The 24785-nt window shown below is 40.3% G+C and overlaps 1 protein-coding gene across 7 annotated transcripts in view; it reads left to right on the plus strand.

Moving 5' to 3' along the window:
- The window catches only part of STAU2 (staufen double-stranded RNA binding protein 2), a 226565-nt gene that overhangs the window by 113900 nt on the left and 87880 nt on the right, over positions 1 to 24785 (plus strand). For 4 of the 7 annotated variants that reach the window (XM_006086356.3, XM_006086355.3, XM_006086354.3 and 1 more), the window contains one exon: positions 15190 to 15303. In XM_006086356.3, coding sequence (XP_006086418.1) covers positions 15190 to 15303 — 114 coding nt within the window. Of the gene's footprint in view, positions 1 to 426; positions 517 to 545; positions 990 to 1242; positions 1406 to 15189; positions 15304 to 24785 lie in introns of those variants that run through there. The other 3 variants (XM_023751977.1, XM_023751978.1, XM_023751976.1) reach the window with 3 other exon arrangements.

Raw genomic sequence — 24785 nt, forward strand, 5'->3', positions numbered from 1 at the left:
ACCATCACAGACCTGACCACCTAGCTCATGTCAGCAACAACATAACCCTTTTTCTGAATATTTATGACCAGCAGTTGGTTGAATCTGCAGACGTGGAACCGCGGATATGGAGAGCTGGCTGTATTTTAATAAGTTATTCTTTCTAGGTGGTTTGATTTCAGTTTGCTGTTCTGTGCTCCTAGTTTCCATCATCCTTTGAGCAGTGTTGTTATTGAACCCTGATAAACTAGATTTGTTTTTCTCACATAAAGAATATAAAGAAGTTGGTGTCTCAATTAAGCCCTAGTTAGTTTATTTTACATATTTAAGGAGTATTTTATAGAGAGGCTTTCCATCACGGTGAGTTTCAGATGCTTCAAAACATCTACTTGAAAACTCTCTTTTCAAACAGTACATTTCAACTGATATGTCTCCCTTTTTTTGAAGTTTAGTATGACTGCAGCAGGCTTCTTTCATAGTTACTGGCTCTAAACCCCATAGTAGCTGTATTTCCACCAAAACCAGAGGAGTTACACTAGATCAACTCATTTTGCTAAAATTTCCAGCTCTAAAGAGAAAAACATTACACTTGAAGATGGAAGTCCTGATGCACATGAAAATATACTGTAATGAGTAACAGAAATCCTGGGAAGAGTGGAGCAGGCCTGAGCAAACAGTCCATTCTCACCGCATGAGCTACTCGGGACTAACTCCCACCCCAGATCAGTGCAGAACGTCGTGGTGGAACTCAGAAGGACAAAGACACTCCTGGAGCCTTGGCCCCAGCGCATACATACTTAGTCAGACACGTGAGACATTTCAAAGAAAAAGTCATCTGCAAACCCAGAGAGCTGCTCCTGCCGCAGCGACTGTGGCTGGGAAACGGCCGTCCTTGCGAGCCCTCCCCGCGTAGCCGTGTCGGCAGCCTTTTCAGTTTGCGTCAGAAGAGATTCCAACCCAACACGAGGATTCTGGTTGGAGTTATTTGAAAATCAAGTTTCTGAAGAAAAAATAAATTATGTTTCATCTAAAGGTGAACTGCGTTTCCTTTTGCCAGGAAAGGCTGGCAGCGAGGCGACTTTTTCTCAGCAATGAGAGATGAATGGTCCCCATCAGGCAGGTGTTGACATACCTGTGCTCATTGTAGGTCGTGTTGAGATGATGTTTCCCTCTTTCCAGCATTAGGCTATGTCTCACTCCTCCCCCCCCGCCCCCCCATGAATAACCTGGCTTACATTTCATGATTGTTCTCTTCTCACCCAGGACAACTCTTGAGAAAGAGAACCGTATGCGGAATACGTGGGATTTGTGCACATGGAAACCAACTGCTCTGGCATCCCAGGGCACCTTCATACAGCGGTTCTCAACCTTCTGGCCCTTTAAATACAATTCCTCATGTTGTGACCCAACCATAACATTATTTTCGTTGCTACTTAATAACTGTCATGTTGCTACTGTTATGAATCGTAATGTAAATATCTGATATGCAGGATGGTCTTAGGCGACCCCTGTGAAAGGGTTGTTCAACCGCCAAAGGGGTCGCGACCCACAGGTTGAGAACCGCGGATGAGGAGCTGATGGGGAAACAAGGGACCGGAACTGACATTCGTGGACTGACTGACGATTTAGCAGAGAGTGAAGTAGGCATTACATACATTACTTTGTGAGCAAGCAGAAGTGCCTGGTACATTTTTGCTAACAAATCCTTATTTTATTTTTAACAATGTTTTTATTTTCAAAGAATAAAATAAATTATGTTTCATCTAAAGGTGAACTGCATTTCCTTTTGCTAGGAAAGGCTGGCAGCGAGGTGACTTCTTATCCCAGGAAGGGGGAGAGAGAGAGAGAAAGGGAAAGAGAGAAACATCGGTGAGAAAGAAACATCATCAATCGGCTGCCTCCTGCACGCCCCCTGCTGGGGGCCAAACCTGCAACCCAGGCTTGTGCCCTGACCAGGAATTGAACAGGCAGCTTCCTGGTGCACAGGACGACGCTCAACCAACTGACCCTCACTGGCAGGGCAACGGATCCTTATTTTAAATCAAACTGCAGCACAGTGTTTGAAGACTGGTCCTTGTAGGTAGGGCTAGTGTGTGGTGGTGGACAATGGCTTTCTTGAATTTCATTAATACATTTATTTCTGCCCCCAACTATACACACAACTGAGTCTGAGTCATTAAAAATTCTGTCTCTTTTGATCTGCTGGGAACTTTGGATTTTATTCTAAGATAAAATTTTATTATGTAAATACACACCTGAGGGACAACCCAAGCAAAACATCCTATTAGTAACCAGTTTACTCATTTCCCTATGTGAAATTACTCATTTTAAACCTTGACTGAGTTTAGGTTCTGGAAAGTTCTACCATCTTAACACAGTCACATCAAAAAGCAGATTTAGCTGTCAGAAGGGACAGTTGAAAACGTTTGAAATGTGTTTATCGGCAGTACAGTCCTCTTTTAAATAAAAAGTATGTGTACGTCCAGAATCAAGTCCTGAAAGGGAACATTTGAGAAAACGAGGGCTACTGTTGGAAAATGATACAAAATTCACAGCTTGAAAAGCTCTTATTAAGAGAAAAGGTTAGTTTTCAGTAATTTCAGTGTATGTGCGAAAAATTACATGGATATGAAGTTAATCGGGCCCTAGGACATCATCCCATTGAATAGGGGAGTTGAAATGGGCCATGTGGTTATTCACTCTGGGAAAGTACTTAAGTACCTGCATCTGCTGGTAGCATGCCAAGCACTGGGCCAGGGGCACAGGAGGAGTTATGGTCAAGTTGGACAACAGACGGGTAGAAATGCCGAAGATTGCCCACTACCACAAATTAGCCCTGTCTCCAGGGGTGAGTGTTGGATAAAAAGAATGAAAGATTCCTAGCGTGCTGCAGGAAATAATGTCTGTAATGCCGGCCCCTTACAGTAAGTGTCATAGTAAGTGTCACCTGACAGGTGTTCACTTGAGGAATGGCTACATAGGTTAATCATAAATGGGAATGCTCTGATTGAAGGAATGAGGGAAGAATCCATAACAGGAGACATTCGAATGAAGTATTAAAGAGCACACAGCATGTTAAGGTGGGTAAGAAGAAAAAGGAATTGCAGGCAGAAGCAGCTAAGTACTGAAGACAAAAGGGCATGGCGTTTGAGAAAATGCTTGGAGTTCAGAGTGGACGCGGCTGGCAGGGAGGCTGAAGACATGTTTGTGGCTGGTAGTTTGAAGTTTAGCTGTTAGGCCGAGATGCCTGACTTATTTTTGAAAGGGCAGTGGCGTGGTTTTGGCATTTCAGAAAAATCATTCTGTAGGCATTGAGAAGGACAAACTAGACAAAAGAGAGACTGGTGGTGGAGAGACTAGTTAGAGTGGTTTTGCACAAATCTAGGAGAGAAATAACAAAGATCGAATTAAAGCAGAGGCAGTGGGCGTAGAGGAAGGGGCTGAAAGCACAGTTGTCTAAGAGAGAATTCATTCAATTGAGAACATGACATGATGTCTGTTGCTGACTTCTGTGACGCTGCTTTGACTGGCCTGGTCAGGGTGGACACGGATTTAATGTAGTGAGTAAATGGAGACTGTGTGAGGGTAAGTAGAGTCTTCTGTTAGGAATTTGAGAGGGTAAATGTGAGTTTGTGAGAAAAGAAAGAATTTGAAAGGAAGATAATGTGAATGCTATGTTTGAGACAGGTTTATTTTTAGTATAGATGAGATGAATAAACTTAGAGGAAGTTAATATGTTCCACTTTAGACAAGTGGAATTTGAGTTGCCTGAGGGACTTTCAAGTGGAGATGTCCAGTGGGCAGTTGTAATGGGTCTGGTGATCAGCAAGAGAGTGTAGGACACAGAGTCATTGGTATGTAGATGTAATTGAAACCATAGATAGAAGGTTGACCAGGAAGTTTAAACTGGGCAAAGGCCTCGGAGAGATTAGTGAGTATTCATCCCGATGAGTACTAACATGTAAGGGATTCATTCATTCATTCATTCATTCAAGCAAAATGCATTGAGCACCTGCCATGGGCCAGGTATACTTGTTGGCACTGAGGATGCAGCATAAATTCAGTCAAGGTTTCTGCCGTCATGGAGCTAACATTAGAGGGGGATGTGTTGTAGGGGAAACAGGCGGAAGGGCAGATAGTCACATGAGCACATAGGATAAATTCAAAGGGTGTTAACATCCTAAGGTAACAGCTGCTTGAAAATTGTGCAATGAGTTAAGTTTATTTATGAGATGTATAAGCAATGACTTAGTGTCTGTAACTGTTGTGACAAAGATAGCTACACTTTTTCCCTATTTATTTTTAAATTTATCTTTATTGTTCAAAGTATTACAGATGTTCCCCCCCCCCCCCCATTGACCCACTCCCCCCTACCCCCCTCACGTTCAGGCCTTCACCACACTATTGTCTATGTTCATGGGTTATGCATCTATGCATATAAGTTCTTTGGTTAATGGTTATCTCTCCCTCCATGCCCCCCACCTTCCCTCTGAAATTTGTCAGTCTGTTCCATGCTTCTGTGTCTCTGGATCCACTCTGTTCATTAGTTTATTTTGTTCTTTAGATTCCACATATGAGTGAGATCATGTGATACTTGTCTTTCTCTGACTGGCTTATTTCGCTTAGCATAATACTCTCCAGGTCCCTCCATGCTGTCTCAAAGGGTAAGAGATCCTTCTTTCTTACTGCTGCATAGTATTCCATGGTATAAATGTACCACAGCTTTTTTATCCACTCATCTACTGATGGGAACTTGGGCTGTTTCCAGATCTTAACTATTATAAATAGTGCTGCTGTGAACATAGGGGTGCATATATTCTTCCTGATTGGTGTTTTGGGATTCTTAGGATATATTCCTAGAAGTGGGATCACTGGGTCAAATGGCAGTTCCATTTTTAATTGTTTTAGGAAACTCCATACTGTTCTCTACAGTGGCTGCACCAGTCTGCATTCCCACCAGCAGTGTACTAGGGTTCCCTTTTCTCCACATCCTTGCCAGCACTTGTCATTTGTTGATTTGTTGATGGTAGCCATTCTGACAGGTAACTACACTTTTCAGTGTTTTAATCAACCTTATTGAGGTATCACTTACATATAATAAAACACACCCATTTTAATTGTATACTTTGATGAGTTTTGAAAAACGTAGACCAACATGTAACCACCACCACAATCAAGATGGGAATATTTCCATTACTGTGACCAAGTTCCTGGTCCTCTCAGCAGCCTGTTTCCTCACCTCCCCATAGCTTGGGCAACCAGGATATCCTTTATCCTTTTGTCACTAAAGATTAGTTTTACCTTTCTAGGAATTTCATAAAAATGGAACCACATGGCCTGCACAGTTTTGCGTCTGTTTTCTTTGACTCAATATAATGTTTTAAGATTCGTTTATGTTGTATATATCACTAGTTTGTTCCTTTTTATTGCTAAGTACTAGTTAATTACATGGATATATGCCACAATGATCAGGTTACTGTTGATGGATATCTGAGTTGTTTTCAGTTTGGGGCTATTACGAATGAAGCTTTTTATGAATATTCATATACAAGATTTTGTGCAGACATGTTTTTAATTCTCTTGGAAAATACCTTGGAGTGGAATTGCTGGGTCACATGGTAAGTGTACATAGAAATTTATAAGAAACTATCAGATTGCCCTGGCCGGCTTGGCTTAGTGGATAGAGCGTCAGCCTGCGGACTGAAGGGTCCCGGGTTCGATTCCGGCCAAGGGCACATGCCTGGGTTGCAGGCTTGATCCCCAGTAGGGGGCATGCAGGAGGCAGCCGATCAATGATTCTCTCTCATCATTGATGTTTCTCTCTCTCCCCTCTCCCTTCCTCTCTGAAATCAATAAAGAAATATATTTAAAAAAAGAGAAACTATCAGATTCTTTTTCAATGTGTTGTATCATTACATTCCTGCCAGCAATGTATGAGGGCTGCATACAGTGATCAGTCTTATTTTATGAATGGTACAGTAGTATCTCATTTATATTTTAATTTGTATTTCACTGGTGACCAACAATATGAGCTTTTAAAAATAAATATATTTTTATTGACTTCAGAGAGAAAGGGAGAGGGAGAGAGATAGAAACATCAATGATGAGAGAGAATCATTGATTGGCTGCCTTCTGCACACCCCCTATGGGGATTGAGCCCACAACCTGGGCAGGTGCCCTTGACCAGAATCGAACTCGGGACCCTTAGTCCACATGCTGAGACTCTATCCGCTGAGCCAAACCAGCTAGGGCAATAAGAGCTTCTTTACATTGTGTTTATTGGCCAAATTATATATCTTTGTGAAATGTCCATATCTTTTGCCCAGTTTTTAATTGGAGCATTTTCTTTTTATGGAGTTATAACAGTTTTTTAAAATATATTCTGGATACAATTTCTATGTTACAAATATCTCACTGCCTGTAACTTTTGTTTTATTATCTTAATGGCATCTTTTGAAAAGTTGAAAAGAACTTTTCAATGTTGATGAAGTTCAATTTTCCATATAGTTTGTGCCTTTTTGGTCTTATCTAAGAAATCTTTGACTAGTCCAAGGTTGCAAAGATTTTCTCTTACTTTTTTCCTAGACATTTTATGGGTTCGCTTTTATGTTTTTGTTTTTTATATATATTTTAATGCCAGAGATGAAGGGAGAGAGAGAGAGAGAGAGAGAGAGAGAGAGAGAGAGAGAGAGAGAGAGAGAGAGAAAGAGAGAGAGAGAGAGAGAGAGAGAGAGAGAGAGAGAGAGAGAGAGAGAGGAGAAAGTGAAACATCAATATCAATGATGGGAGAAAGTATTGATCCGCTGCTTCCTGCATGCCCCCTACTGGGGACTAAGCCCGCAACCCAGGCATGTGCCCTTGACTGGAATCGAACCCGGTATCCTTCAGTCCGCATGCCAATGCTCTATCCACTGAGCCAAACCATCTAGGGCAGGAATCTGTTTCTATTGACTGCCTTTTGTGTGAATGTGGGTCACCCTTTCCTGGTTGTTTTTTTTGTTTTTGTTTGAAAAATGGGCATTGTGGATAATATGTTATAGCAACTCTATCATTTTTTCTTTTGCAGATTATTGTTTTTGTTTTTGGTCAAGTACTCAGTTAAGCAGTCTGAACTGAAAGTGCAAGCTTTGCCTCTCCCATACGACCTTCCTCAGCTGATATCCCCACTTAGTTCTCTCAGCTTCCAGCTGTGGCCTTTTCTCTTGCCGTCTTCCCAGTGTCTTCGTAATTATTTGGGCTGAGTTTATCCTCATTTTGGAGGCCATCCTCTTTGCATTTCTTAGCGTTCAGCGTTTCTGCCCTCCCCTTAAATTTCCAGCTTATCAACCAGCCCATGTCTACTGATACTTTAGTCCAGTGAAGCTTTTAGCTTTCTAGTCCTCAAGCTGTATATACTTTACAGACTGCACTCTATTAAAACCATAGCGGTAGTGATGGAAGGAGACTTGACTTGAACACATACAATATCATATACAGGTGATGTATTATAAAATTCTACATCTGAAACCTATATGATTTTATTAACCTATATGTCACCCCAGTAAATTCAATAAGAGAGTAAAAGAAGAACAACCCAAAACTTTCAGACCTTAATGGATTTCTTACTTCTCTCTGCCCACTTCTACTTCGGGCCCTCTGTGATCTTTCCCGGACATGCAGAGTCTATAATCAGGCAGGAATTTGGGTGCAGTGCATATGCAGATTGAGAGTTGTACCACTCGTGCAGCCACCTTACTTCTGGGATTTGTTCCCTCCATGTCCAGCTCATCTGCCACCCCTAAGTTCTTTCCTCTGCCACCTCCAGCGGTAAGACTGCAGTTTTCCACCAATAGAACTAGAGAAAGCGAGAATACCCTCAGGCAAAAAAAAAAAAAAAAAAAGCCACACAGTCACAATTTTTATTCCTTATAGTTTTGGTCCTTTGAGGGAAAACTGTGCCCTGGTGTCTGCCTACTCTTTTTTTTTTAATATATATATATTTCTTTATTGATTTCAGAGAGGAAGGGAGAAGGAGAGAGAGAGATAGAAACATCAGTGATGAGAGAGAATCATTGATCGGCTGCCTCCTGCACACCCCCTACTGGGGGTCGAGCCCGCAACCCAGGCATGTGCCCTTGGCCGGAATCGAACCTGGGACCCATCGGTCCGCAGGCTGACGCTCTATCCACTGAGCCAAGCCGGCTAGGGCTGTCTGCCTACTCTTGATCACATTCCAGTGTCTTCAGATATTTTTCTTTCATGTTGTCTACATTTTATATTGTTATCTGCAAGAGTCTTTGTCCAGTGAATTTATGGCCTGAAGCTGGAATCCTACCAATTGTGTTTGAATACCACTGAATTGACCAGTTCATTCATTCATTCATGACTGGTAATCGTGACATCTGTCATGAAAAGTAATTCAAAATATTGGAAAAGCCATAAGGACACTAGTCGTTGGATTTAGGGCCGACTCTAAACCTAGGATTATCTTATCCTGAGATCACATCTGCCAAAACCGTATTTCCAAAAAAGATCACATTCAAAGCAACTGGGTTAGGACCTGGACATATTTTTTGGTGCCAACATTGAACTCACTGTTTACTTACAGATTTCTTAAATTGGTATATTTATTGCTTTCATCAAATTTGGGGAATTTTTGGCCATATTTCCTTCAAATATATTTTTGCCCACTTTTCTATCTCCTCTCCTTTGGGGCCTTCATTTACATGCATTTTTAAATATTGTCCCACAGATTCCTGAGGCTTTATCTATTTTTAAATTAAAAATTTTCCCTGAACCTTAAATTATACTATTTCTATTGACCTATAAATTCACTCTTTCCTGTATTTCCTTTATCCAGTGATTTTTGTTGTTGTTTTCTTTTGGATATTTTCATTTTCAGAATTGTCATATGGTTCTTAAAAATTATGTTTCTCTGGTGACTTTCTCTTCATTCCTTATAGACATATTTTTCTTTATATCCTTGAGAGTAATTATAATAGGTGCTTTTCTGCTTATTTCAGCATTGGATGTGGCCTCTATAGATTGCCTTTTCACTTGAGAATGAGTCACTTTTTCCTGTGTATTTTAGGTCAAGTCATTTTGGATTGCATTCTTGACTAATATGAATGATACATTATAGAGACTGGATTCTGTTACATTTCTCACTTGAGAATGAGTCACTTTTTAGAGGCAGTTAACCTGTCTGGATTCCAAACTTTTAATCTCATCTTGAACTTACTTTTCTCTTGGCTTCTGGAATAGTAGTCTCTCTTGGTTCTGCATATACTTCTCTGTTGAATGCTGCAAAGAAGAACTTGGCATTGAGGTGGTTATTGCTCCCTGTTTAGGGTAGTTTCAGTGGAAACATTGTGTAATGATAGGGGAGAACATTGAAGGTAGTGATAGTAATATTTTCCTAGATTAAAAATAGAAATAGCTATGCTCAGTGGTTGAGTGTTGAACTATGAAACAGGAGGTTACAGGTCTGATTCCTGGTCAGAGCACATGCCCAGGTATTGGGCTCAGTCCCCAGTGGGGGACATGCAGGAGGCAGCCGATCAATGAATCTCTCTCATCATTGATGTTTCTCTCCCTCCCTCTTTAAAATCAATAAAAATATATTTTAAACAAATAGAAATAACTAAAAATCTGATAGGTGGTGTTACTACCAAATTGGATCTGCAGTTTAAGCAGCAACTTACCTCTCAGCTTTTGCAAATCAAGTAACATTTATTGATGTTATTTAGTCCCTATTGCTATCCTTCCCATGCATAGGCCTATATTGTTATTTTTTTCTCTCTAAAACTCTAACGTATAGAGCAACCTTTAACTCCTCTTTTTCATTATTGTTTGGATATTGTGATTTTCCAGGCTTTTATGCCAGGAAATTGTTTTCCTGCATCCTCTTTCCTTCCTATATCAGAGGTAGAAAGTACCCAAATTGTCCACTAACTTTATTTTTCTAATTAAGAGACAATTTAGCCTCCACTGATTCTCTTCTCTTGTTTTTGAAAGATTCTTTTAGTATAAAATTCTGACGTGCAAAGAAAAACTGAAATTTATCTGTTATTTATTCTAATAGGCTCTCAGCTTCTTTCAAGTCTCATTTATTCTGAAGCACTTAAGAAAGGTTTTCTTTCCTATAAATCGCCTTTAAAGTGTGTGTTTTTTTACACTTAGAGAAAAGGAGAAAAATAGTATAGACTTTACTCTTAACAATTATATAATTATAGTATAATTGTCAGTACCAGGACATTAATGATGATACAATAATTAATCTACAGATCTTATTCAAATTTTGCCAGTTTTTCTACTAATGTTCTTTTTCTGGTCTCAGACCCAGTCTAGGATCCCACATTGCATTTAATTGCGATGTCTCTTAAGTGTCTTCCAATCAAGTAGCAGCTCTTTAGTCTTTTATGATCTTGACACTTTTGCACAATATTGAATACTTATTTTGTAGAATGTTATTAAATTTAATATTTTCTCATTATTTGATTGAGGTCGTGCATTTTTGGTAAGAATATCACAGAAGTGATGTGCCCTTCTCAGTGACCTATACACCACTTGGTTTATAATCGTCTTGAATATTTCCTCTATATATGTTTAGAACCATATCAGACAGGGTTATATTTTTGCTTGTAATGTCGAACAAAATTTAGAGAATTTAAGAAGAGAAGGAAAGTCTGTTTTATTTACCAACATTTTTACTCCTTTCTGTGTTTTTTTCCTTCCCGGTGGAGCTCCAAGAGTCCTGCTTTTATCATTTTCTTTGTTACTTTAGTCATTTTTTAAAGTAGGTATGATGGCAATATATTCTGTTTCCATTCGAGACTGCTTGGGTTTTTCTTCATTCCTTAAAGATATTTTTACTGGATATAAAATTCTGGGTTTATGTTTTGTTTGTTTGTTTGTTTGTTTGTTTGTTTGTTTTTTAGCTCTTGAAATATCTTGTGCCAATTCTTTCTGGCCTTCATGGGTTCTGTTGAGAAATTCCTGTTAAATGTTTGCCTCCATAGGTGAGGAGTTGTTTTTCACTGCTTCCAAGATTATTCTTTGTTTTTAACTTTCAGAATTTTGATTATGATGTGTCTTGGCATGGGTTTCTTTGTGTTTCTTCCATTGGGTGTTTTCTCAGCTTCTTAAAACTATAGGTTTATATCTTTTACTAAAATTTGGTAAATATTTAGCTATTATTTCTTTAAGTTTTTTTTTTTTAGCCCTAATCACTATCTCTTCTTTTGGGACTCTGAACACACAAATATTAGATTTTTTGTTATGGTCCCACACACACATCCTTGAGGCTCTGTTCATTTTTTCTCAATCTTTTTTCTTTTGGTTGCCCAGATTAGGGAATTTCTATTTTTCTATCTTCAAGTCTACTGGTTCTTTCCTCTGTTCTGTCCATTCTGCTATTAAGCCTACCCATTGAGTTGTTTATTTTGTTTCATGTATTTTTCAGTTGTAAAAGTTTGATTTGATGTATCACCCCAATAAATTTAATTTTTAATAAAGTTAGATTTGGTTCTTATTATATGTTCTATTTCTTTGGTGAGACCTTTTTAAAAAATTTATCTTTATTGAAAATATTACAGATGTTCCTCCCCCCCCTATTGACCCCCTCCACTCTGCATCCCCCTACTGAAAGTATATTTTTTTGTTTCAAGTGTATGTTTCATTGCCTTTTAAAACATATTTATGATAGCTATTTAAAACACTTACCTGATAAGTCTGAAATCTATGTTATCTTGTTGGCATCTTAAGATTATCTTTTCTCATTCAAGTTGAGATTATCCTAGTTTTTGGGATAATAAATGGTTTTCTATTGAATACTGGACATTTGGGGTATAAGTCTGTGTATCTTATTTAAATCTTTTGTTTTAGTAATCCTCCTCTGACATGGCCCCAGCCTAGGAGGGTATAGGAGTACCACCTTGTTACTATCAGATATGATAGTAACTTTCTCCACTTGGTCTTTTTTGACACCCTGGTGGAAGGGAGAGGGTTTGTTATAGCTAGATGGTGGTGAAAGTCCTGACCCTCCACTATGCTTCTCCCAACACCAATCCAATGAGAAGGGGCAGGGTGCCTCATTGTCCAGCAGGGGTGAAAGTCGTGACTCCCCATTCAGCCTTTCCTGTCATCACCACTGTAAGGGAATTGGGTCACTGCATTCCAGTCTGGCAAGGGTGGAAATCTAGGCTCCCCATTTGGCCTTTGCTGGTGCGGGTCTGCCATTTTTTCCATGGTGTTTGGCTGGAGTAGGGCACTTTTACTTAAAAATTTTCTGTCTTGCTAAATTATTCTTTTTCTGGCCCTTTGGTTATAGAGATCAGACTCCCCCCCCCCCCCCTTTTCCCAGTGACATTTCCAGGTTGCTGGCTTCTCTAGCGCCCAATCCAGGATATATAAAAGAAAACCCAGGAATTCAGCACTGTGTTACTTCTTGGGTCTTGAAATCCCTAAGCTGGTCTTTCTCCTCTCCTTTTTTCTGAGTCCTCCTATATTTGTTTTATGGATAACATCCAGGGCTGTTACTTATACTAAGCAGGAAGAATGCAGAAAAGTAAATCTGTTACATCTTGTCTGGAAGCAGAAGTTACAAATGGTCTTTTTTTTAATCATGAATGTAATTATATTTTAAGTGTTAAATATAGTGTGTTCTAGAATCTGTAATTACTGAGTAGAAAGCAATATATGTCAGTATTTGTATACAAATAATTACATACCTTTATGAACGCAACCAATATATGTATAATTGAAAGATTGATAAGGTCTTATTTTTGATATCCATTTTTTAAAGAGATAGTACATTAGAGTTTTAATCCATGAAAAGTAGTCGAGTTGGTTGGCCCTCTTGGGAGAAAATTTTGGGTTAGTTTAACTTTAGTGGCATACTGACTACCTATAAGACTAGACTTTTTCTTTGCCCTTACACTAGTTTTCCTTGTTAAGAAGTTATTTCTTTGCAAAGCTCTGTAGATTTTAATGCAGCTTATTTTACATATGTAAATGGACATATGTGGTTATTCTAAAACATGAGTACAAATTACAAAAAAAAGAAGCTCCTTTTCTGATATGAAATTGTTAAAAGTCACTTGGTGCTTTCTTTCATAGACATGTAAAACAAAAACTGTATGTGTGTATATAATTTACGCCTTAATGAGTAGCCTCCTTAGATCTCCAGTGGTGTAGTCATTGAAAACTGAAAAGCAAAGAACAAAATTTAGGGTTTTTGCCGTGTACATACTTATCACTTAGTGTAAGACTGCATTATCTCCTTTAACAGTATTTGCCACACATATGTTGTTGCAATTGTTGGACAGTTTTTGTCTGTAGACTTGTATTAGAAGTAAATCTGTGCATTACTGATAGATTTTTGTACACCAAACATAGACATGTAATTTTCAAAGTTTATCCCACGTGGAGAGTTCTAAAAGAGAGAGAAGGTAATTACAAGTCTGTATAATGTGATTTCATTCATTTACTTACCCCTTTTGCGGCATTAGTGTGACAAGCATATTGCAGGCGGAGTGGGACAGATTACTCATACCGCTAGAACACTGGTGCATGACTGAGCATGTTAAATATATGTTTACATTTTAGTTATAAAGGAGTTGATTTTAGTTATGAAAAGATTGAGAAAAAAGCTTGAGGACAAGTCAGTGACAGATATTATCCTAATGTAATATTATTCTTAATAATGATGCATCTAGGCCGACATACAAGCATTTTCACTATCAATTTGGATATTTAGGAAAGTGTCATGTCTTTCACATGGACTTCCAATTGATATCAAAGGTGATGAGATTTTATTTTTAAAAGTGTGTTTTATAACAACACTATATGTGACAAGAACATTTTAACTGTATCCTAGATGGCTGCAAACTGTAGTTATTACAGTGTCAGCATATTGGCTTTTGCATAAACCCGCTATGTGGTAAGTTTCAGTTCCCCCGCCGTATGTAGCTGATGCATAGTAAACAACACTTCCACAGTCACGAATTCATTCATACGCACTGAGCGACCTTTTAATTTGCTCGGGAGGTAAAACACCGTGCGTTAGAACTGCTGTCAAATCTTTTCCCCCAAGTTAACTAGGAAAAATATTTTTATAATAAAATCTTTAAAGTGCTTTGGAGACAAGGTTTTATTTATTGACTTGCTTTGAACTCCAGGGAGTTTCTTACCTTCAGGGAAACTGACAGGCAATCTTAACAACCCTATTTGTTTAAAAAAGTGGAACTACTTAACCATTAGGCTCCGATTCATATTGTTGTCATCATCAGTTAGATCTATATTAAACATGATAAAATATTTGTGGACCATAATCTGTAATGAATATATATGGGTATTATGCAGCAAGTAGAATTAAACCTCAGATAGGGAACTAGTATGTGTTTTAATTTTCTTCCTCACAAATTCAAGATTTTCACCTAAATTTTTACCCTAAATCTACACAAATTTAACAAATTGAGCATGTTATAGCTAATGAAATCATTTCTTCCTATGGTATAGTTAGTAATTTATCACAAAAGCGATGCTATTTTTACTTTATTAGCTTAGAGTGAAAGTAAATACTGCTTGAAAGAACTCTTGACCGTAGATAAATGGGAGGAGAATGGGAATTTTCCCAGTGGGAAGATGGACTCGCACGTCCCCTACCACCCTCACCTCCGTACCTACCTCTGATAGGGAGTGTCTTCTTACATGTGCTTTTAATAATGCTTGGTTGTATTTCACTAAAAGAAAAATAATATTATGGTAACTTTATTTTGGTCTGCACATTACAAATCACCTTAGTTTAATTCACTTGGATTGTAATGTCAACATTTCAAGCAGAACATGATGTAGTAATATATATATTTAACAGTGGTTTTAGAGGGACTACCATGTATAAGTAGAAGAATGTCACTACCAATTAAGTGGCAGTCACACACACGTAGAGTCAGAGATGAGAGAAAAGTCAGGTCCATTAGAATCAAATAAACTTTGACTTATGCGTATCCTTGATTCCTAAACTCTTAAAACTTGGAAAGTATACTTAAAGTAGAGTTAACAGCTTTCTTATAGATACTGGAAGGTCCCGATAAAGTTTTAAAATGTTTGAAGTGTGTGCTGCATAACTTACTTGAATTTTCCTCGAAACCAAGGCCCTTTGCAAAGGGCCCGTTGCCCCGGCTCCCTCTCCCCGGAGGTGCTCAGCGGACTCCGTGTGTTCTGTTATAGGTTCACTACTGTGATAGACAGAGTGGCAGAGAGTGTGTGACCTGCCTGACCTTAGCCCCCGTGCAGATGACTTTCCATGCTGGTGGAAGCTCCGTTGAAGCCAGCCATGACCAGGTACCCTATGCCACTGACATTGTGCTGTGTGCTGGCCCAGCAAAGAAGTCAGAGACCATCAAAACGGAAGCTCTGTGGACACCCACAGCTTTGCTTTCCCTAATACAGGCGTGGGCAAAAGTAGGCTTACAGTTGTGAGACAAATAAATACAGTCAAGCCTCGGTTCTCAAATGTCTCCCGTCTCGAACAGTTCAGTTCTCCACTTAGTTGTCCATGGAAAAAATGTCTCGGTTGTCGAACCAAACTTGGGTTTTCCATCTGAGAACCCTTTCATGCTGATACCTCAGCGTGACAAAAAACACCTTTCAGGCAACAAACAATGGAGAGAATGCTTTTGTTGCTGGTGAAATCCATGATTAGCACAATTTTAACACAAAGAAGCCATCAAGAGTGCTGATGTTGCTAAGGGTGTAAAGAGATAATGGTCACAGGCAATTTGAAGAGGTAGAAAAACTGTTGTGAATTGGATAAATGAAAAGCAGTTAGCTGGTGACAACATTTTATTTTTATTTTTTATTTTTATTTTTTAAATATATTTTATTGATTTTTTACAGAGAGGAAGGGAGAGGGATAGAGAGTTAGAAACATCGATGAGAGAGAAACATCGATCAGCTGCCTCCTGCACACTCCCCACTGGGTATGTGCCTGCAACCAAGGTACATGCCCTTGACCGGAATCGAACCTGGGACCCTTGAGTCCACAGGCCGACGCTCTATCCATTAAGCCAAACCAGTTAGGGCTGGTGACAACATTTTAAAGCGAAGATGTTGCATGCTGACTTCCGAAAAGACATCCCTTAAGGAGAGCGGAAAGTGATTCCTTTAAGGCTAGAGGGGCGGGGGTTCGATCAGTTTAAGAAAAGAAGTGTTTGTTTACAGATTAAACAGTACATGAGACATGTACTGTATATAAACAAGAAAGGTTAAAGCAGGGAATCATTTGTGGGTCTGGAACGGATTAATTCAATTTACATTGTTTCTAATGGGAAAAATGATTCAGATTTTGAACAAATTACTTCTTGAACAGCCTTCCAGAGCAAATTGAGTTTGAGAACTGAGGTTCCACTGTAATGTGATAGTTAATAAATAATAACATAAGAATAAACTCCGTGTTTCACGTACTTACAACTCCAAACTTACTTTTGCCCCACTCCATGCATTATCCACTAGCATTATTTCCTAGACTTTTGAAAAAACGAAAATTTTATGTTGGGAAACTAATGTCTTAGGCGATTTTAGTTATTTTAGACATCTAGTTTGCAGTTTATTATTAATTTAAATATAGAGTCCTCTTACAAGGAAGAAATGATAGAAGTTATTTTTAATAATTATATAGGGGGAAAGTGTCAGCAAAAACAGTGTCAATAACACTGGGCTTTCACTAAAATGTGCTCAGTTCTGCTGAAGAGAGTTAGTGTTATAGAATATATAGGAGAAGCATGTGAACTTTCAGAACTATCAAACTACTCCCATAATTTGGGATATTATTAAAATGAAGTTTCAGTGTTATTTTTAACATTTTATTTGTGAAATAAGGCTAAAAATCTGAAAAGTATATTATTTTTTAATAAACAAATTCCTTTGTTTAGATAACAGCTTGTATACATATTTTCAATTAATCATCAGATTAGACTAAACCTATGATCTAGGTCATACAATTTCTCTTTGGAGTCAAAATAAATAGATATACAGTTTATAGTATGACTCACCAGCTGTGCTTTCTAAATTAACCATTCACATACAGAGTAACCATAACCCACTTTCATATTAATTTCCCAGTAAATTTCCTTTTATCTGCTTAGTGCCCTTGCATGGAGCGAATAAAAGAGCATGAAGTGTTATCTTCTCAAACACATGATTAATTGTCCAACTCAAACCAGACCTGGGAAAACGTTCTCAAGGGCACAGCTCTCTAGTTCATAATGTCTCTGATGTGGGTTTCCAATCATCGCTTATTGATTGGTGGCGAGGTATTGTGGTGTTTAGGAAAGAGCAACTAGTTGGTCAGAAAATCTGAGTTTGGGGAACTAAACGTGGCATACGACGCTCCCTGGGTGGATTCTGTCATCTCTTTGGCACTTGTTTCCTGGACTGTTCAATGGGGGAGTTGGGTTAGATGACTCAGGATCACCCCTGTGCAGCTCAGGGATTTCACAGACTTCGCCCAGCTGCAGAAGGGAGTGCAGCAGGCCTCTGAGGAACATGGCCCCAGCTAGCGGATAGAAAGTGTTGTGTTTCCCTGTATAAAACTATGACATAGCTTTAGCAAGGTGCCAAGGATACATGGTAAGAGTGTTAGACACGTTCCTGCTTTCATGGAGCTTATAGACGAGCAACTAGACCCCTTTGAATATTTGCTAAGAAGCTATCTCTATCTATCTCTGTCTGTCTCTATGTCTGTGTCTGTGTCTGTCTCTATGTCTGTGTCTATCTCTATCTCTATCTATCTCTATCTCTATCTCTATCTCTATCTCTATCTCTATCTCTATCTTTGTCATCTCTATCTCTCCCGTCACCTCCACCTCCATCTCCACCTCTACTATCTCTATATCATTCGTGGCAGAAACAAATGGCCTGAGCAGCATGAGATAACCCTCCTGCAAAGGCCTCTCTTTAGCCTGAGCAAAGAAATGCGAGAGTGCCTTAGAAACCCACACACCTGAGAATAGCAGCCATTGTTCGCAGAGGTAGCGTGTTGCTTGTAGAACAGCCCTGGACTGGGAATGGAACTGGGATCAAACCCAGAATTGCCCTGAACTACCTGTGGGGCCTCATTTTTTCGCCGGAATTTGACTTCTTCATGAACTTGGCTGACTCAGTCTTGTGCTAAAGTTACTCAAAAGTCCAGGGCTACTTTACATATTCGAAAAAAAGGGGCCTCATCCTCAAGGCATTTCAATGCTATCCAACAGAAAATTGTTGTAGTAGACCAGCCGTGGGCAAACTACGGCCGCGAGCCGGATCCGGCCTGTTTGAAATGAATAGAACTAAAAAAAAAAAAACATAGACCGTACCCTTTTATGTAATGATGTTTACTTTGAATTTATATTAGTTCACACAAACACTCCATCCATGCTTTTGTTCCGGCCCTCCAGTCCAGTTTAAGAACCCATTGTGGCCCTCGAGTCAAAAAGTTTGCCCACCCCTGTAGTAGACTGATCTGGTCTACTACACAACTGCACATAGTGATCTTACACTACATCTCTCTGGAATGTCCATTGTAATCAATGGTAAGTAAACAAATACATTTTTATATGCCTTATAGATGACAAAATTGCATGGAATTTTAAGATCAAAGAAGACTTTCAGGAAATGCGTCGATAGTGGTCAGATGGGTGGATGGATGGATGGAGCTTTGACAGGCATGATCATTGGGCATATCAGATATTCTACTTGGGTGGTCTCAGAGGTGCCAAGTGCAGGTAGTGGTGTGGTCGGTGCTGCTCCCTGTACTTGGACGGGTGGGATCCCTGAGGAAAGCAGACGTGAGGTAAACCTGCACGCCACACCCTCTGGCTTCTCTGTGGTGTGTTGCCGCTACATTGCTTTCCTTGTACTGAGCGTCTAAGCCAGTGGTTCTCAACCTTCCTACTGCCACGGCCCTTTAATACAGTTCCTCATGTTGTGGTGACCCCCAATTTCATTGTTACAAATTGAACATAATTAAAGCATAGTGATTAATCACAAAAACAATATGTAATTATATATGTGTTTTCCAATGGTCTTAGGCGACCCCTGTGAAAGGGTCGTTCGACCCCCAAAGGGGTCGTGACCCACAGGTTGAGAACCCCTGTTCTAAGCAAACCGTACTCCTTCACCCTCCTGAGAGCATCAGCCTGGTCTCCTAAGTTGGAAAAGATGAACCATTGTCTGTTAATGGGAAACATTTGGAAGCAAAAAAAGTTACCATCATTTAAAAATGTTTTCTGTTCTTCATTCAGTTGAACAAATCGAGTAAGTATTCTGAGAAAAAGTCCATGTAACATTTAGAGCCTTCTTATGAGACTCGGGTTGTGCTTGTCCATGTAGAAAATAAAGGTGAGAAATGGGAGAGCTCCTTAGCCTTGAACCTTTACAACTTATCTTATTTTTCAAAATTTAACCCTGGGAACCCCGTGATGTGGAGACTGAATGTATTCAGTGTCTTTACCCACTGTATTAAATAAAAGAGTCACAGGACAGGGATTGTTAAGTGAACTTTCTCTATCAAAGGTCAATCAGATATGCTGAATGGTCAGCGGAGAGATGCCGTTATCATCTGTATGCGATGCTGTCCAAATGTATGGAACCTTTCATTCACCCTACTCCCCCCCCCCCCATCCCTTATCCTTCCTCTTTCCACCTCCCCTGTCTTTTCCTTTTATCCATCCTGGAACTGACACCACCACCTCCCTTGTTTCTAAAGCCCAACATCGTGGAGCAGTCTGGCCTCCTCTCTCCTCCTCATGTGCTCTATCCAGTCCCAGCATCTCATCCACTAAAGTACATCTCTGATCCGACCACTCTGGGCCCCCTCCACTGTTGCTGTTCTGTTTTTGACCCTGACAACAGCAGTCGTCTCTAAATGGCTTCCTTTTTTCTCCTTCGCTCCACAGTGGTCCATCTTCCGCACAGTAGTAGCCAGATTATTTTTAAGTGAATCAGATCACATTACTCAGCTGCTCACCATCTTCAGTGGCTTCCCATCACCCCTATCAATCCAGGTTTGCTGCTGTGGCGGACGAGTCCCTGTGTGCCCTGGCCCTGCCACCTCTCGGGTTTCAGTTCCTACGCGGTCCTTTTCACTCACCGGGTCCCGGGCCCGCTGGCCTCATTGCCAGTGACTGCACGGCAGATGAAAGAAACCAGACGCTCAGGCAAAGCCCCCGCCCTGGAGATTTGATTTGTGTGACGTTCTGGAAAAGCCAAACTATAGGGATGGAAAACAGATCGGTGGTTGCCAGGGGCCGGGGAGGGATTGGCCATAAATTGTCAAGAGGAAATATTTTGGGTTGATGGAAATGTGCTATGTCTTGATTGTGGTGGTAGAAACCCAACCGTATGCATTTGTCAAACTCATAGCATGTGCATTAAAAAGCGTACATTTTACTGTATGTACATTATACAACACATCGAACTTTAAAAAATGCCAGATTCATCCTTTTACCAGTTACTCATGTGGTATTGAGCCCTAGGAAATTCCTGGGTTCTGTGCATATGTTGGGTCCACCTTGGAAATGCAAACTTGAACCAAGAGCCCCGATTAGAGCCCCTCCGAATACCAGTGTTAGCGAAGGCCTGCTTCAGACACCTAATGCCTCGTCCGGAAAGTGGTCTCCGCCCGCCCCTGTCTGACTTCAGGGGCGGGGCCTCGAGGTCAGAGTTCCCCATCAGGGACTCTGAATGCGTGTCCAGGCACCTGTCAGTCATTCGACTGGTGTTTGCCTGGAGGCCCCCCCCCCTCACCTCCCCACCCCTTGCCCGGGTGAGAACCTTCTCTGTGTTTTCCTTATTCATCACAACAAATGTTACATTATAAGTTCACATTAGTTTAGCATGTTTAATTGTCCAGAATAAACACACAATTTAAATTCCCAGATACTGATTTTGTTCAGTAAACACTTAACTCAACAACTCTGTGGGAATACTGCAGTGGCCACACCGAAGCTCCCAGAGCTAACTCACTCACGGTTCTCATGATGAGCCAGGTAACTAACATAGTGTCACCGAGTCAGCAATCTTGTGAACTTTGACATTTGTCAATCACGTGGTGTTTTCAATGAAGAACCGACATCCTTATTCATAAGTTGAGAAAAAAACACATTTGTTTGTTAAGCTTGAGCTGGTAAGGGCTTTTTTCAGTATTTTTCAGTATATACTATTTGGAAATTAAATTTATACTAGTGTATGCTATGAAAAGCAAAATCCTTTGTAATAGAGCAGAAAGGGTTTTGTAATCTTCTAGCTTGGTATAACTCATTAAATGTTCTCTATTCTCTCCTTCTGGCCTGATAGCTTTTCTGTATCTTCATCATTCTTAGCTGTTACTCAGTACCTCTTCCTCTCTGTCTCTTTTAATTACATTAGTTGGCTTCTAGTTACATCCTCAAAGTCATAATCTTGTTTTCCTGCTTTATATTTTCTCTCTATTTATCTTCTTTCCAACTGCATTGTCAATCCCACCAACCCCACACATACTGGGAAGCAGGAGGGGGTTAGTCAAAATACTAGAGCTTAATTTCTAGTTAATAGTTTTGTCACTGCCTCTCTTACTTTGTTCAAGTGGTTTCTGGGACTTGCTTCATATAAATAAATCAACCATGTACCCAAGCACCAACTAGCCAGTGAAGTGTAACATATGTATATTAGTATTTGCCATAATCTGACCTCTAGCAACACAAAATGAGATTATCATATTTAGTAAGTATAGAGTAAATGAAATCCATATTTAACATATTACTTAAAATTTTTACAATCAACTATTCTATAAGAGAAAAGTAACAAGAACCAAATTATATATAATACTAGTGGCCCGGTGCACGAAACTTGTGCATGGGACGGGGTGGCGGGGGGAGGTGTCCCTCAGCTCGGCCTGCACCCTCTCCAATCTGGGACCCCTTGGGGGATGTCTGACTGCCGGTTTAGGCCCAAGGGGTCAGGCCTAAACTATCAGTCGGACATCCCTCTCGCAATCCGGGACTGTTGGCTCCTAACTGCTCACCTGCCTGCCTGCCTGATTGCCCCTAACCACTCTGCCTGCCGACCTGCTCGCCCCCAGCTGCCCCCCCTGCCGGCCTGATCACCCTCAAATGTCCCCCACTGCCAGCCTGTTTGCCCCCAACTGGCCCCCCCTGCCGGCTTGCTCACCCCCAACTGCCCACCCCTGCCGGCCTGATCACCCCCAACTGCCCTCCCCTCCTGGCCTGATCGCCCCTAACCGCCTCTGCCTCGGCCCTGCCACCATGGCTTTGTCCAGAAGGACATCCGGAAGGTCTCCTGGTCTAATTAGCATATTATCCTTTTATTAGTATAGATATTTACCATATACTAGATATTGTGCTAGGCTCTACTTAGAGTATTTTGCTAAATTCTCATGGTAACTCTATGAGGTATAAACTATATATTTGCTACATCACCTTTAAGGGCTTATGTCCAGATTAGTCCAGTCAAGCTGAGTTGTTCCCCACGTGTGTGCTTTGACCAGAATTCAAGGCAGACCCTCAATGAAAGGACAACTAGTAAGTGTAACTATTTACAAATCTAATGGATATTCTGTTCTACTTTTGATTAATTCAATGTTGCTCATAATGTTTTCTCTAATTAATAAAAAGTCTCTTTGCCTGAGTAATCATTCCATAAGTTGTATGATAAAGGGAAAAAGCATACATGTTGTATATGTATTATCACAACAATAACATGTTGATTGATTGTAGAGTTGTAGTATGAGATGGTCTCAAATGATAGTGAATATCCTCCCTTGCCCTTAAGGTAATTGTAGTTTATTGGAGTGGAGCAGCAAAGATGTTTTTGGCTACAAGTAACAGAAAAGCTGACTCATACTGGCTTAAATAATGAGCCTTCTTATCTCATATAACTGGAAGTTCAGAAGAAGGGTGAGCTCTAGGGTTTGTCAATAAAGCAGCTCAATGATGTCAGCAAACCCTCAGGTTATTCCATTTCTGAGCGCTGCCATCCTCTGCTCATGGAAAGAGGGCCACAGGAGTTCTGTGTCACTGGCAATGGAGCCACATCCAAAAGAAAAATGAGAGCTCTGCTCCTGTGTCTCCTTATAGGGGCAAAGACGTAGCAGGAACCCCTCCAGCTGTCTTTCTTCCTAGCTCAAGCCTCAGTGAGGCCAGTCACATGCCCATCTCTAAACTAGGCACTGGCAAGAGAAATGAGGTCACTACTAGTTTAAATGCTTGGGGTGAAATGGTTGTTGAGGAATCACAAGGGATTAAATGCTATGGATATAGATAAAAGTTTTCTAGGAGACCCATTAAAAAAAAGGTCAGTTTAATCTTAATGTATTTTATTTAACCCAGTGTGTCTAAAGTATCATTTCAACTTGTAATTGACTTTTTAAGTTATTGAGATATTTTTTCATCTCATTTTGGTCTAGCCCCATTTCAAGTGCTCAGTAGCCACACATGTTTTGGACATCGCAGGTCTATAGGATGGAATCCGAGGGCATGATGATTGGACCCTGCTCATGTCTCCCGTGGTATCCTTCACCCCGCCCCCTGCACCTAACGAACAGTAACCACACAGTAAGCGCTGGCGGGATTGAGTCACCACGTCTCATTCCTTCTTCTATCCATGTCTGTTTGCTCTGCTCTTTCTGCGGGGGCCACTCTCTTGCTCAAAGAGGAACTTCAGTTGTTTCATCCATCCTATCCAGCCAAGATGTCACTCCAGTCAACAGGCCTTCCCAAACCTACGTTTTATATTATCCACTGTTTAACTTATCACACTCTTTTCCTCTTATTTTATTGAGTTTTTGTATTGGTTTATCCCACTGGGCAGTGGCCTCAGTGAGGGGCAGGGCAGTGCCAGGCGTCTTAGTATTCTCCGTGTCCTTGCTCTGGTCCTCAGGAGGCATTTGGTACACGTTTGAAGGTGGGATTGAGTTGCATTTCTAAGAAAGTTAGAAGGACTTGGGTTTAGTAGAATCATTTGGTAGAAGCAGTGAGAACAATTAAATGTTTGGCTCGGTATGCTTTCTCTTATGGTGGCCTTATAGGGACAATTTTGTAAAAGCACATAGGTAATTCCAAATGTTGACCTCAGTATTTATATACCCTAAATACATGTCACCATCATTAGGAACCTATCAGGTCCCTCCATTAATTCTTTTACTGATCTATTCATAACTTTTAATTTTCCAACCTATCAGGCATGTGATGACATCCTTCTCCTTGTTCTAGATTGCTTTCTTCAGTTCGGGGCTGCTTCGGAGTCTAGCCTTCGCAGTGTAATGTAAAAGTCAGTATTCACTGAATCATGCCGGTTGGGACTACATTCCTCAGAGTCTAAAGAGGCACGCGTGTCACAGGTTTGAGCGACAATTAGCCAAGACAAATGGAGCTTTTTATTAATATAAAGGACACAGTTAAGTGACATTGCATGATACACACCACAGGTCACAATCCTAGAGGTACCCGTGTTTGGTTCTGGAAGTCTTTGTGTTACCCAGGCTCAGTATACATTTTGAACTTCAGCTGTTCAGTTGCTCCACATGTCAAGCCCCAGTGCCGAGTGCCAGTGGGTGTTTGAAGGAGAGGGTCTGATCTTTGCCACCGGCCCTTCTGAGAGGTCCTGGAGCTGCCAAAATTCAAAACATAACCTGGTTTTTGTTTCCTGTTTATGAAATAGGGTGATAAGAGAGATATTGAGAAAGCACATCATTATTTCTTCTGGTGACTTTTAATATATAAAATTCCTCTTTACACAAATATATCTTATAGGTAAGGAATTCAAGAATATCTTCTTTACATTTTATA

Source organism: Myotis lucifugus, unplaced genomic scaffold (assembly GCF_000147115.1).
Source record: "Myotis lucifugus unplaced genomic scaffold, Myoluc2.0 scaffold_27, whole genome shotgun sequence".
In the NCBI taxonomy this organism is placed as follows: Eukaryota; Metazoa; Chordata; class Mammalia; order Chiroptera; family Vespertilionidae; genus Myotis; species Myotis lucifugus.